Source organism: Saccostrea cucullata, unplaced genomic scaffold, assembly GCF_032062105.1.
Source record: "Saccostrea cucullata isolate Sc308-1 unplaced genomic scaffold, CSIRO_AGI_Scuc_v1 ctg66, whole genome shotgun sequence".
Lineage (NCBI taxonomy): Eukaryota > Metazoa > Mollusca > Bivalvia > Ostreida > Ostreidae > Saccostrea > Saccostrea cuccullata.
Window position 1 is genome coordinate 200,104 of NW_026929644.1, and position 16,278 is coordinate 216,381.

At 35.1% G+C, this 16,278-nt stretch overlaps 1 protein-coding gene across 1 annotated transcript; it reads right to left on the reverse strand.

Moving 5' to 3' along the window:
- Positions 1-587: 587 nt before the first annotated feature.
- On the reverse strand, positions 588-14,949 carry LOC134281587 (mitochondrial uncoupling protein 4-like). Its single transcript, XM_062764023.1, has 10 exons — positions 14,669-14,949; positions 11,910-12,020; positions 11,318-11,380; positions 10,614-10,698; positions 9,936-10,058; positions 3,579-3,691; positions 3,237-3,321; positions 2,830-2,919; positions 2,308-2,410; positions 588-1,743 (listed from the first exon to the last, which is right to left on the reverse strand). The coding sequence occupies exons 1-10, from the start codon at positions 14,772-14,774 to the stop codon at positions 1,672-1,674; spliced, it is 951 nt and encodes a 316-aa protein (XP_062620007.1). The 5' UTR covers positions 14,775-14,949; the 3' UTR covers positions 588-1,671.
- Positions 14,950-16,278: the final 1,329 nt, after the last annotated feature.

A 16,278-nucleotide genomic window follows, 5' to 3' on the forward strand; every position in this document is an offset into this window, starting at 1 on the left:
GATATATATACCTTGACGTCAAATGCAACAAAGAGTTACATTACAATTACGTAGTAGATCATTTTTTTTAAACAAAAACACCATGAACCACTTTCGATTTTATTTCTTGTGTTTATTTGATAAATAAATTGAACTTAAATAAATTTCGTCGGGCACGAAGTTCTAATCATTGTTACAACAGAAATGCATCAATTTTACGTGTAAACCTCCTATCAGAGCATGTGCATGTGGTTTTATTTCTACAAGTGTTTACAACGTTTTACATTCATCAATTTACTTGTTCACCCGGGTACTCGAGAAAAACGTCCGAGTAACCGAGTATTAAAAATTGACCGATTTGACATCCCTAATAGAATCAGTCACAAAAATTAGTTGTCGCGGCTACATTTGAAACTGTCAAGTTGCACAATATAGATGATTTACATTACTTACATGTTATAAGGAGGATAAAATAATGCCTATGCAGGTCACAGAATTAATGGTGTTAAAGTATATCAAATAAGAAAACTTCAACCAGAAATTCCAAAAGAGAAAATGAGATAAAAAAAAAAAAAAACATGAGTATTTATATTTCCTTTAAAAATTTATTGGCTTCATAATCAATTTGTGTGTTCACCTCAAGAAAAATATGTAATCCATTCATGTCATTCATTCATCAATATAATATATATATAATATATGTATTGCTTATTTTAAACAGCATCATTTATAAATAATTTGTAGAAGACAAATCTATATACTTCAGTATATTATTCATCAAATTCAAACTTAAATAGCACAATGAAAAGTTTCACACATGATCAATACATTTACACTCGCAATCAATGATGCATATGGTTTACATTTTTAATCAGTATAAGTTATTCTAAAATTCATTTAAAACAAAGACATATTAAAAACAGGCACTGACAAGTCATCCAACATTATTCTCTGACTGTAATCAACTCAACTGAACACACATTCACTGTTATACACGTTGCAAAGATGGAAGGAAAACTTGACATTGTACATGTACGGTAGATATGTCTATGCAATTTGAAAGTCCCAAATACTTTTTTTTACTACATGTAATTGCATTTAAACCTCTAACATTTTGGATATATCTGAAGGGGTTTTCCTTGGTCCCCTTGAATTTGAGGTAACAAGGTTTGACTTTAAATACATGTAAATATTTCAAAAGCTCTTTCAATTGTAATACCTGTACATGTACCAATAGATGATTGTCACAAATATATTCCTATGTAAATATATGATCCCCCATTGTTGCCCCATCCTATACCCTTGGAGATCATGATTTGAACAAACACCATGTTATGAAGCTTTCACAAAAGTATCTTCTTTTTTGGCCTAGTGGTTCTTGAGAAGTCTTTTTTTTTTTAAGAATGCCATGCATTTATTTTCTTTGATTTTAAATTGCCTCCCCTTAAGAAAGGGTGTGGCCCTTCAATTGATAAAATTCAATTCCCTTTACCCAAGTATACTTTTTGGCTAGTTTGGTTGAAATTTGTTCCGTAGTTCTTACAGAAGTCGAAAATGTGTTTACAGACAAACGGACAGGGGACACTGGACAAAATATGATCAGAAAAGCTTACTGGAGTTTTCAGCTCAGATGAGTAAAATATTTATAACATGGTCTAATTAAATACTGATCAATCACTAAAATCTTCTAAATCAAAATGAGGAAGCCCCTGCAAGTCGACGGATCTTCTCAAAGGACAACCAAAAACACAAGGACCAGGGTGCCTGAAAAATGAGAACATTTTCAGAATTACTTAAGTGATTATATTGAAAGGTAATTCAATCTCCAAAAAGAATTCCATCATATTTCTTGATTGGAAACTGAAATTATGGAGCTAGGTAAAGCTCAAATAGACTCATGATGACTACAATGAAACACGCTAATGGCAGACATGCTTATAATGAATTGACGCATATCGCCAAGTGATTTTCATTCTGCATGACTTTAAAATATATTTTCAACTTATTGGTTGTAACAAATTACACTTATATGAAGGAAAATTGTCCATCCCTGGCGCTTCATTTTAAATGTGTTTTACTGTGCCTGACCAAAAATATTGAAAATTTCTAGCTGGACCATGTATATTGATGCCATGTTTTACCAAATTGACCTGTTTCAATCAACTTTTCTCAGTACAGTAAAAAAAAAATGTGACTGAAGAAAATCAGTAACCTAGGTAATGGAAGCACAAAATTTCAACTTAAGTTTTGAAGATGGACATGGGGTGTCAATGGATTAATTGGTTTAAATACTGGGTCATTTTATATATAGAGTGAACCCCGTCTTACCATTCGTAACCAAATGGGGATGAATCCTTTGTATAGAGCCATCACACCTTCCTGTGTGGCTGTTTTAATTAAACAGTCTATGGAACCCGTATATAGCAATCCTCTGTTAAAAAAAAATGCATTTTGTTAAAATGTACTTCACATGAAGAATGAAGGACATTATAATATCAGATATCACCTTAAATACTAGTATTTCAAGCTCTTAAAAATCCTAGATATTCCCATTAGTCCCACTGCACTGGGCAGAGCCACCAAACATCTGTTAATTGATTAACCCCTTAAACCAACAGAGTACGTCAGCTGAGAAGGGTTTAATATTAAGGCAAATCAGACTGACTCTGAGCATTAAAAGTCCACCTTTTAATGTAAATAAGAGTAACAAAATGCACAAGGTCACCCTACCATTCATTTTTAAAACCTATGATAATCTTAGTTACTACAGGATGTATATGCCTGTTTCACTTAGCCTATCTGAAGTTTGTTTAGTCAGACTCAAATGCTGCTTTTACACGGATGACTTACTTTCCATTTTTTGTTGGCTGGTTCATTATTCTGGTTTTGACAACATCAGCTGGTGTCCCAAAGGTAGCTGCCACTAAACCTGAACAGGCACTGAAAGAATAGAAAGTTCATAATACATCCCCAGTACACCTTAGACAAGAAGCATGAGGAAAATGCCTCTATACTACAACAGATGCCTTATCCACTACTGTGTTGAATTTTGTTGAACAAGAACAAACTGGTACAATAGTTTATAAATACCATTATGTATTTTCTTCTCTATTAGCAGCATTTATGTTCTTTTAACGATTGGTTAAGCTATCATACACTATATACCTAAAAATATCAGGAACTATGCCACTGATAATTACTAACTTGTTATACACAATATAACTACTATTCATTCTCAAACTTTTCATATTGCTCACCTTGCTAAGGAATGTGTGACATAATTATCTTTTAGATCAGTGTGACGTAAAATATTCTGTTTGGCTGTATCATAAGTACATAAATCTGAAAAGATGTCAAATTAGCATACAGTATAACACATTGATTTAATCCCATATATCATTTCTAATTTAATATTACTGCAATGCTTGCAATATGTTTTGATTTTACCTTTAACCTCTTAATACGAACAAATTTCAACTTCTACCCATTCATTTCTTATCAATTCTGAAATCACTTTCTTATATACATGAAAATAAACATACAGTGGTAACAAAAAGGCTATAAACAGTACCAAATGTGTGAAGATAAAGAAGAGTTACCTCCCATATTAACCAGTGCTGCCCTCTGTACATTTGGTACCACTCCTCTATATAAACCTTTAACACCACTTTCTGCCACTATTTTTTGAAATGCATCAAAAAACCCTCTAACTCTAAAAAGAAAAACATAGGTACTGTAATCGTGGTATTAATTTATGCTATGATGGTCACAAACGGAAATTTGAGCGTACTCGTAATTTTCTACCCGTGGATTAAACAGAAATTGAACGAATGTTACAGTAATCAGAGATTACAGAGCTCACCTAAGTAAGGCAAAGTCACACAATTACCCAACAAAAAGTGTACATCCAAAAATGCAACATTTATGTAATTTTGATCTGATACTTTGGAATAGACCTATATAAAAACTTCAAACTAGTTCTTCATCAAGAAAATGTGATTATATCCAGCATCTGAAGCAAGTTTAAGAGTTTTCATCCCTTGATGCATCATTTGGGCAAGTTTGGTATATTTAAGCCTTATAGTTTCTTGGTGATAGACCTGCACCCATAACTTTTTACCTGGTCAATTATCTGGAAAATGTATGTTGAATTCAGCATCCGGAGCACGTCCATTAGTATGCATCCTAAGATGTATCATCCATGCGAGTTTGCACAATATAGGGCTCATAGTTACTTAGAAATGAAACCTTCTTAAAAATTTAATCTCCTCACTCATCCAGAAAACAAGAGGCTCATGGGCCTTATAGGTCACCTGAGCATTATGCAACAACTTTCCAGTGATTTATAATTTGATTCATGTCTTAAGCCAGATGCTATGGCGTTCACAATTTTAAAAGAGGCACCATTGATCATCATAACAATACACTTAGCAGTTGCTTAGTTTGTTTACTTAACACCCAAAGGCAGGGTGGGGGAACAAAAATGCATTTCAAGTAATCAGTAATATTCAGCAATAATCAGTAATGCCCCTATCACACGTGAACCCCTGACCCTTAGGCCTAGATCCACACATTGCACAATTTTTGAAAAGGCACCCTTGCTTTTCAAAAATATTTGATTAATATCAAGGAGCAGATCTCAAACAATTCATCCAGTTTCAGTATATAAGTACACCCCGCCTATGGTACCCCTGACCCTGGGGCCTTGAAATTCACAATTCTGGAAGCTTAGGGTCCTTGCTCATCATAACTACATAGGTAGTTCATATGCTTAATACCCAAGAGCAGAGAAGAAATTTTTCAAAGATTTAATGTATTTTCACTATATAATCAATAGAGCCCCGCTCTATCACTAGAACCCCTTACCCTAGGGCCATAAAATCAAAATTTTGGAAGAGGTATTCTTGCTCATCATAACTATGTACTTAGTTTAATTAATTCCTAGGAGCAGAAAAGAAATTTTTTCAAAGAATTCATGTATTTTCACTATATAATCTATAGAGCCCCGCCCTAACACCAGAACCCCTGACCCTGGGGCCATAAAATTCACAATTTTGGTAGAGGCACTCTTGCTCATCATAACTATGCACTTAGTTAGTTTATTTAATACCCAGGAGCAGAGAAGAAGATTTTCATAAAATTCATGTATTTTCACTATATAATCAATAGAGCCCCGCCCTAACACCAGAACCCCTGACCCTAGGGCCATAAAATTCAAAATTTTGGTAGAGGCACTCTTGCTCATCATAACTATGCACTTAGTTAGTTTATTCAATACCCAGGAGCAGAGAAGAAGAGTTTCAAAGAAATAATTTTGCATTTTCACTATAAAATACAATTTTTATTTATATACTTAGTTAGTTTATATACAAAGAAATAATGCTATATACTTAAGCCCCGCCCCTGAATCCCTGAAGGGCCATGAATTTCACAATTTTGGTAGAGGACTCAATGCTGATTACAATCATGCAAACAGTTTGACTGCTTGATGTCCAGGAGTAGAGAAGAAGATTTTTAAAGATTGCATTAATTTTAGTGGTTTTTGCCCCACCCTCAGGCCCCAGGGGGGCAGGGACCATGAAATTCACAATTTTTGTTCCCCTTCACCCATATATGCTTTGTGCCAAATTTGGTTGAAATTGGTTCAGTGGTTGCAGAGAAGAAGCTGAAAATGTTCAAATGTTAACGGACAACGCACGACAAAGGACGAAGGACGAAAACAGTTAGCAATAGGTCACCTGAGTTTACTCAGGTGACCTAAAAATGTAGTTCAGATTCAGCATCTGAAGCCAGCCTGGTAGAATGCAACCTTAAATGTATCATCCATGCAAGTTTGGTCATTAAAGAGCTCAAAGTTACTTGGAAATGAATCCTGCATCAAAAACTTTAACCTGTTCACTCATCCGGAACATGTAGGTCAGATCCAGCATCTGGAGCAAGTCTGGTAGTATGCATCCTTACATGTATCATCCATGCAAGTTTGGTCACTATAGGGCTTATAGTTACTTAGAAATGAGACCTGCACCAAAAACTTTAACCTGTTCACTCAACCAGAAAATGTAGGTCAGATCCAGCATCTGGAGCAAGTCTGGTAGTATGCATCCTTAGATGTATCATCCATGCAAGTTTGGTCATCATAGGGCTTATAGTTACTTAGAAATCAGTCCTGCACCAAAAACTTTAACCTGTTCACTCATCCGGAACATATAGGTCAGATCCAGCGTCTGGAGCAAGTCTAGTAGTATGCATCCTTACATGTATCAGCCATGCAAGTTTGGTCATCATAGGACTGATAGTTACTTAGAAATGAGATCTGCACCAAAAACTTTAACCTGCTCACTCAACCAGAAAATGTAGGTCAGATTCAGCATCCGAAGCAAGTCTGGTAGTATGCATCCTTACATGTATCAGCCATGCAAGTTTGGTCACTATAGGGCTTATAGTTACTTAGAAATGAGACCTGCACCGAAAACATAAATCTGTTCACTCAAGCGGAAAATGTAGGTCAGATTCAGCATCCGAAGCAAGTCTGGTAGTATGCATCCTTACATGTATCAGCCATGCAAGTTTGGTCACTATAGGGCTTATAGTTACTTAGAAATGAAACCTGCACTAAAAATTTAACCTGTTCACTCAACTGGAAAATGTAGGTCAGATTCAGCATCTGAAGCAAGCCTGGTAGTGTGAATCCTGAGATGTACCATCAATGCAAGTTTGGTCAACATAGGGCTTATAGTTACTTAGAAATGAGACCTGCACCGAAAACATAAACCTGTTCACTCATGTGGAAAATGTAGGTCAGATTCAGCATCCGAAGCAAGCCTGGTAGTGTGAATCCTGAGATGTACCATCAATGCAAGTTTGGTCAACATAGGGCTTATAGTTACTCGGAAATGAGACCTACACCAAAAACTGCACTAAAAATGTTAACCTGGTCCAAAAACATTAACCTCATCATTCCTTTGCTGAAATTGCAGCATCTGAAACTTTGACTGGTACAATGAAACACACTAGAAGCATCCTCCATGCATGTCTAATCAATATAGGACATAGAAGTACTTAAAAAGAAAACTGCTCCAAAATAACTTAACCTTAACCCGGGACGCCGACGCTGACACCAATGCCGATGCCGAGGTTATTACATAAGCTCCCCCAACTTCGTTGAAGTGAGCTAAAAACAAGAGGTCAATGGGCCACATCACTCATCTCAGACTGAATAACTTTACTTATTATAATAAGCTGTTCTCCACAAGATTTCCCCCCACGTAACACCTATTATTGCCCCACCCTATCCCTTGGGGTCATGATTTGTACAGTTAGAATCTATACTACCACAGAATGTTTCCACACAAGTTTCAGCTTTTCTGGCCCAGTAGTTCTTGAGGAGAATATTTTTCCTATATATTTCAATGTCAAACTTGGATTCCCTATTGTGGACCTGCTCTACCCCTAGGGGTCATAATTTGAACAATTTAAAATCTACACTACCCCAGGATGCTCCCACATAAGTTTCACCTTTTCTGGGCCAGTGGTTAAACTGTAGACTTTTCCTGTATATTTCAATGTAAAATTTGGATTCCCTATTGTGGCCCTGCCCTACTCCAGGGGGTCATGATTTGAACAATTTAGAATCTACACTACTCCAGGATGTTTCTGCATAGTATCTCACAGCCCAGTGGTTCTTGAAAAGAAATATTTTTAATGACCCCACTCTATTTTTGTCTTTTCTTGATTATCTCCCCTTGTAAGGGGACTCAGCCCTTAATTTTAACAATTTTAACTCACCTTCACCAAAGAATGCTTTGTACTAAGTTTAGTAAAATTGGTCTAGTGGTTCTTGAGAAAAAGTTGTAAATGTGAAAAGTTTACAGACGAACAAACGGATGGATGACAAGTGATCAAACAAGAGGCCCATGGGCCACATCGCTCACCTGAGAAGCTTTGACCATTCTGTTCTTTACCAGATTTCCCCCTTGTTATACATAATGCATCCCCACCCTACCCCACTGATCATAATTTAGACATTTTGAAATCTACACTAACCCATGATCCTTCCATGGGCACATATGTTTCAGCTTTTTTGGCCCAGTGGTTCCTGAGAAGAAGATTTTCAAAGATTTTGCCTATATATTTCTATGTAAAACTTTGATTCCCTATAATGGCACCGCCCTTCCCCCGGGGGTCATGATTCCTATAATTTAGAATTTACACTACCCTAGAATGGTTCTATATATATAAAATTAACTTTTTCTGGCCCAGTGGTTCTTGAAAAGAAGATTTTCAAAGATTTTTCCTATATATTTCTATATAAAACTTTGATTCCAAATTGTGGCCCCGCCCTTCACCCGGGGTCATGTTTTGAACAATTTATAATCAACATTATACCAGGATGCTTCCCCATAAGTTTAAATTTTTCTGGCCCAGTGGTTCTTAAGAAGATTTTTTAAAGTTTTCCCTATATATTTCGATGTAAAACTTTGATACCCTATTGTGACCCCGCCCAACCCCCGGGGGTCAAGATTTTAACATTTTAGAATCTACATAACACAAGGATGCTTCCACAATAAGTTTCAGCTTTACTGGCCCAGTGGTTCTTGAGAAGAAGATTTTCAAAGATTTTTCCTATATATTTCTATAAAAAACTTATGATTCCCCATTGTAGCCCCACCCTTCCCCCAGGGGTCATTATTTTAACAATTTAGAATCTACATTATACCAGGATGCTTCCACATAAGTTTCAGCTTTTCTGGCCCAGTGGTTCTTGAGAAGAAGATTTTCAACGATTTTTCCAATATATATTTCTATGTAAAACTTTGATTCCCCATTGTGGCCCCGTTATCCCGGGGGTCATGATGTGAACAATTTAGAATCTACATTATACCAAGATGCTTCCACATAAGTTTCAGCTTTTCTGGCCCATTGGTTCTTGAGAAGAAGATTTTCAAAGATTTTTGCTATATATTTCTATATACTTCTTTGATTCCCCATTGTGGCCGCCCTTCTCCCGGGGGTCATGATTTGAACAATTTAGAATCTACATTATAACTTGCTTCCACATAAGTTTCAGCTTTTCTGGCCCAGTGGTTCTTGAGAAGAAGATTTTCAAAGATTTTTCCTATATATTTCTATGTAAAACTTTGATACCCCATTGTGGCCCCGCCCTTGACGGGGGTCATGATTTGTACAATTTAGAATTTACACTACCCCAGGGTGATTCCACATAAGTTTCAGCTTTTCTGGCCCATTGGTTCTTGAGAAGAAGATTTTCAACGATTTTTCCAATATATATTTCTATGTAAAACTTTGATTCCCCATGTGGAGCTCTTCTCTCGGGGGTAAATGATGTGAACATGTTTAGAATCTACATTATACCAAGATGATTCCACATAAGTTTCAGCTTTTCTGGCCCAGTGGTTCTTGAGAAGAAGATTTTCAAAGATTTTTCCTATATATTTCTATATAAAAATTTGATTCCCCATTGTGGCCCAGGGCCACAATGCTCCAGATTCACCGGGGGTCATGATTTGAACAATTTAGAATCTACACTAGAAATGCTTCCACATAAGTTTCAGCTTTTGGCCCTGGTTCTTGAGAAGAAGATTTTTTAATGACCCAACCCTATTTTTTTCTTTTCTTGATTATCTCCCCTTGCGAGGGGATATGTCCCTTCATTTTAACAATTTAAATTTCCCTTCACCCAAGGATGTTTTGTACCAAGTTTGGTCAAAATTGGCCCAGTGGTTCTTGAGAAGAAGTCGAAAATGTGAAAAGTTTACATAACCAAAGACAGATATAAGTGCAGTTATAGAAACTATGATTATAACAAAATACCAAAAACTTGTGATGAAAAGCTCACCTGAGCCGAAGAAGCTTGAGCTTTTAGCACAGGTGAGCTAAAAACAAATAAATGCAATTACATTTTATTTAAATTTTTTTCTACTCTTGTATGAGCATACCTAGGGGGTTTCCCCTCCAATTTTCTTCTTCCCTCCATCTGCATCTGGACTTTAATCAGGTCAGTAGGACTGGCTATCAGCTGACCGAGAGCTCCAGCGATCAGCCCCCCTAGTGAGGCCTTCCTATCAAGTGTTTACAAACTGTCATTAGTGCTCAGAATTATCATGTTAAATAAGAGGCCAGAAGGCCTTAAAGGTCACCTGAGTAACTACAACATTGTGATAGATTCACAGATGTATAAAATGAAATTAACTGGTAGATAAAGATATCTTGCCCAAAAGCAAAAGAATTGGGATGTTTATGGATCAATAAAATGTGAATCTAGTACCCAGTGAAAAATCAATAAATACTTTATCTCTTCACCCATGGATGCTAAATGGCAAATTTTTTTAATTGGTTCAGTGGTTCAAGAAAAGAAGCTAAAAATGTTTCAAAAATTTACAACCAATGAATGCTTATGATGAATTGCAATAGAGTCAAGAACAAAAACAGAATAGCAATAGGTAACCTCAAAGACTCAGTTGAGCTAAAACTGCTTAATTTCCACAATTAAAATCACTCTTTTTTACTCTTATACTTAATAAATGTATACATGTACCTAAAAATGTGAATCTATGCTTCATATTTTTAAACAAATTATATAAACCAATGTAAATCAAAACTTTAGAATTGTTTACCATACTGGGAAGCTTCCGTCAGCCTCTCTTTGTAAAATGTGTTCCCTGAATAATTCATAAATAGACATCCGGCTACCTGTGTAAACTGTCAAACAAAAAGAAAAATCTCAAAGAACTCATTAGATATAGGCAGGCCAGATACAAATTTCAATACCTATTTTTTTCTAATGTAGATGAAGTTGGTCTAATGGGATAATGTTTATCTCCCTAAATTGGTTTAAAAGATATCTTTATATGAAGATGCAATATACTCTGTCAAAGTTGTTTATGCTTGAAGAAGGTGATTGAAATATTGCAGTGATTTTTGCTTCATTTGTATGAAAGTTCACCTATTAAACAGATTCTGCTTCCTTATAACTTTTTTCTAAAATGAACCATGCAATCTCTGGTTATGTTTTCTCTAAAAAGATATTGAGCATTCCATCTTATCATGTTATTATCTAAGGAACAGAGACTAATTTTGAGTCAAGGCATGACGTGTCGTATTACTTATTATGTCACTGTAAGGCTAAGCCTATTAACTGTTAAAACCAACCAATGGTGCATAAAGAGTTTAAAAAAGGTAAAGGCCCTCTAACTGTTGTTAAAAACTGATTGATATATACTGCAAGCAAAACTATTACATCATTCTCTTTATGAAAATGAGCTCTTTCTCTCTAAATGTCATTTACCTGGTACATGTATTAATTAATCATATACTGTACCTATGTGCCGAATTAAAGCTGGTTGTAGTCCCTGATAAAGACTGAGCACCCCCTCTTCACGAACTGTAACAAATAAAGTAAAGTTTAACATAAAAAATCTAAAAACAACAAGAGGCCCAGGGCCACAATGCTCAACAGATTCACACTGGACATGCTTGTTCTTAATAGAAATTTGAAGTTATTTTTTCTCTCTCTTAACATGAAAATTTTGACTCCATTATTGTGGCCCCATCCTATCCCCAAGGGGAGATGCAGGTCATTTTTTAATTTGGATCTATAAATCAGGGAGATGTTTCAAAATCATATGACAAACAATGCCCATAGGTCTAAGTCCTAGACTATATAATTACACAAGTTCTTCATAACCAAATTTTACTGATATAAGTGCAGTTATAGAAATCTATGATTATAATTCAAAATACCAAGAAACTTTTTAGTGACAAATGTCATTGACAGGATCCAATATCAGACAAGTGCTTCCACAGAAAACAGATCGCATTCCATTTTGGAAAATATACATGTAGCATGTATTTGAAATTAATCAGAATAACAAGTATAAGAACTATAGTTTAGGTAAGAGCCAGTAACTTGCCTATTCCCAATGCTGTGCTGACCATTCCTCGCTTGGCCATGAGGGCTCCACCCCCTGCCTTCTCTCCCTGAATCTGTAGGCGGGTCTTCGTGAGGTCCAAAGGGTATGTAGCTGAAAGAATGCAGAGAAAATTAATTTACTGATTGATTTAATGAAATCAAACATGGTTTGTTCTAGCTAGTAAGTTGATGTTCATTATAAATAATGCATACTTATTTGTGATTTATTTGAACTTAAAACTCTGACATATTTTACACACGGTTTTTTTTTTATTATTTCAAAACATTCAATGATTAATGCTAAATTAAGGAAATCATTTTTTTTTTTTTTACAAAAAAATAATTTCAAACACAACAGAAACATTCTGAGCCTAAAAAAAGTATTTTAAAAAAATGAAATTGAGAAACTTCTGCATTATTCCTGTGAAATAACTTTTGTAATGAAAGTTGTACTGTTCAGATAGACTCCCACATGCAGAGAACTTAAAAGGTTTCCCATGGCCATGTGTACCTAATTCTTTGAAAAAGAGTTGGGTACAAGTGTGTAAAGAAAATTTCCCTTAAAATATTATGCAGTTAGGTGTTGGTGGGTCCCTTTCCATAATATGTTCAGTCACTTCAGTGATAGAGGGCAACTCCAAGAGCTTTACTTCTTTCAGAATATTAGTAAATAATGTAGGACTTATTACTCATATTTTACAATTTCATTTTAACATTTATATTGCCTGTAAATCCCTGTTAAATTGTCTAGTTAGTACACATTTAGAAACTTTAATTTGTTACAACCTTTCTAAAATTCTAAATTTAAAATAATTTTTTCTATGCTCTTCTTAATGTCAGGACACATATATATTGTCTGTTGTATTTGCACAATGATGTCATACAAATACTTGTATTAAAATACCATATGACCTTTTTGGGAAATAAAAATGTTAGTCCAATATTTATACACTGGAATTGACTACGGATTTTTTCCGTAAATGGCTATATATTTCAGCTGATTAGACAAGAGCACACTGCGGGTAATGATCTAAAAAAGCAGGGGATGCATATATCCTCCATGGCACCTGATCCCACTTCTGATGCTGACCAGGTCGTGTTTGCAATCTCTTGATTTTGCTATATTGTTTAAATAGCGTAAAAAGCTTTGAAAACTATTCAAAATAGCTTTATTCCAGCTATTTATATCAGTTTTTCAAAAATGTTTTTCTGAAAATAAACAAAAAGTCTGATGTACGTGACGCTTGAACTGTACTATGGCTATTAAGTACAACTACCAGGAAATGGCAGATAGTCCTACTTTGCAGCTTTTGAAGTTTTTAAGCATTTAAGAGGCTCTGTTGTTGACAGTAAATAAAAATCCTCAGTCTTATTGGAAGTAAGTTGAATCCAAAAATAATATTATTTTGCCTGAAATGCTCCTATTTTAAAAAAAATATTTGCACCATTACGGAGATTTTTTCGATGCAACAATTTTCCTCTTTAGAAAACATAAGATTAAAAAAAAAAGGAGAGGGCTACATTATTGAAAAGTCTTATAAAATGACATTTATACCTATAAGTTTTTCACATTTAACGGGCTCTGTTGTTGACAGTGAATAAAAAAAAAAAAAACATTAGGGAAATTAATTTTCTGGACAACACTTAGTTCCAATGATTATTACATGATATGGAATGAAAAGTGGTTTGTGGAATATACAACAGCAGGATTAGACAAGTTTCACTGTATTAATGATCTAGGGGAAAAGAGGGAGGATATATACCTCCGGCTCCGGCCCTTTTGAGCTGACCAGGTCTAGTACAATCTCTTGATTTAGCTATATAGCTTTAAATAGCTAAAAAGCTTTATTAAGCTATTTAAAATAGCTTTATTCAGCTATTTATATACAGTTTTTCACAAAAATGTTTTTTGCTGAAAATAAACAAAAAGTCGCATGTATTTGACTCTTCATACATGTACTATGGACTATTAAAACAACAACCAAAATCAAAGATAGTCCTAACTTTGCAGCTTTTGAATACTTTTAAGCAAAAAGAGAATTTCTATTGTTAGACTAACTGTCCACTACCTTGGGTGCCTTGAGGCAAGGAAGAGTATGATTGCTTCTCATTGTGCTGAACTGTTACCAATCAATTATCCTTGTTGAACATAATTGGTCTCCATTATAATATTATTGCAGAAGTAACTGTATCAATTGCTTTATATGGCCCCAAAACTTGTAGAACTTTGAGTACAAAGTCTCTCAAGGAGACGTAATTTGATGAGTGATTTTTACATGCATTATTTTAAGAAGAGTTCAAAGTTGTATATCATCACTGCACCATGGTGCGCTTTTTTGTAAATACTGAGAAAATTACATCTTTAAGAAAAAAGTGTAGTAAAATAGCTAAATTAAGCTATACTGAATAGCTTAATAAAGCTATTTAGCTATCTAAAGCTATATAGCTAAATCAAGATATTGTACTGGACCTGCTGACTGAATTTAAATGTGGCTGCATGTGTAAAGCAGTGTAAAGTGTATCAAAATTAACACACACACAAATAGAACAATGAATCAGCATAGTTCCAAGAACAATTTTTGTTATCTATTTCAGTGTTACCTGTAGAGGGGCAACTGACCTTGAACATGTGTTAGATAAACAAAGATAAACATTTAACTTAGAAGGTCTATATTGATAAACTTTCAAAACTTGACAAGTGATGATGCAAAAAATAATTTAGAGTCATTTAAAAATATACATGTATAACCAATGACACACCTGTTTCTGCACATACTGCTGCGATAGATGACAGGACATATTTAAACCAAAAGGAATCAGCTGATGATGCTGTTGAAGTTGTTGCTAATTTACTCCCACCTGTCATTTTGTAGCACTTATTTTAAATCCTACTACTTGAAAAAATAACGTTCTTGCACTCAGTTCTAATGATAAAATAGATATTTCTCTGTGCAAAATCCTCCACGAAAATTTCATCGTAGAGACTCAGCTGAGACGGCACATACACATTTCTCGTGTTTGTAAAATTGAACGGAACTATGTAAAAGTAGGCCGCAAGAGTGATCAACGACTCGGCCATTTCCGTAACCGCAAATGGGTGACGGAAAAGGACGAACGTGTTCCGATTGGACATATCATACGTACAGTGTACCTGTACCCGTCATGCCCGTGTTATCACTTATCATGCTTATAACATAAAGCTAAGCTCTCAGTCGAAGCCGCCGGAGTTCAGATACATATAATTATGACTTTGACTATGTTATAATGAATCTCTTTCTCTTTCTGACTCTATCTATCCCTCTTTAACAGACGAGCCGTTAAATTCCTCAATAACATAATTATTTCCAAGATTTTGTCATTACTCACAAAAAATTGAGGTATCTTACCAGGCATTTGTTCGAGATACCAGATGATGGCATTCCTTATATAATCCCTAAGGGAAAAAACTTATTTTGCCAAACTCACATTTTTAGTGTTTCAAATTTTTAAAAACAATTAGAAACCAGTTTAGAAATCAGAAAGTTATTAAAATTTTGTATATTTTTTTTTTTTATACATTATGAAGATATACCAAACAGATATTTGGGGAACATATCGTCTGACCTTAAATCCTGCAAAGTGGAGATTGCTCCAGTTGATACGAAGAAGCATGTTGGAATTTAAGAACCACATAATCCAGGCACGTTGCTAATAGTGACTAGGGAGGGTGGCAGCCCCCCCCCCCGGTTTTTTTTTCTCAAACATTATCTTTAGCATTGAATATTTCATTGAAAGGCCGCCCCCCTCGTTTTATTGTCACGTTTTTTTTATCCCCCCTTAATCGAATATTGGGGAGCATATAGTTTGTGTCTGTCTGTCTATCTGTTTGTCTGTCCGTATAAACTTTCATATTTCAAAGGTGTTTTCCATGTGAGAAGACCTTCCATTGGGTACTAATAATTTTGACCTTTTGACATTTGAGTTTAAATTGCATTAGCTGCAATAATGTAGCCCTCTCCGATTTTTATCTGATATACCCACCCCACCCCACACCCCCAAAAAAGAGAGAGGGTTATATTATTGCAGGTATATTTGCATTTGAATAATTTACACCCTTGTCATTAGCTAGTATGGGAGGGGCATCAGTTTTTCACAGACACACATCTTCTTCTTTCTTTTCTTCCCGTAAGTTGGATTTTTTTCTCTGACTGTCCCCCTCCCCTTTTTTCAACGTTCCTGTAATAGAAAAAAATTAATTATTTGTATTCCTACCAAGGGCGGATTTAGGAATTGGAGGAAACAGGTCAAGTAGCTTATGGTTTATGGTGTGTCAAATTTTCTATTTTGATAAAACTTTGTGGGAAGACGGTAGGTATAACTTTAATCTCAAA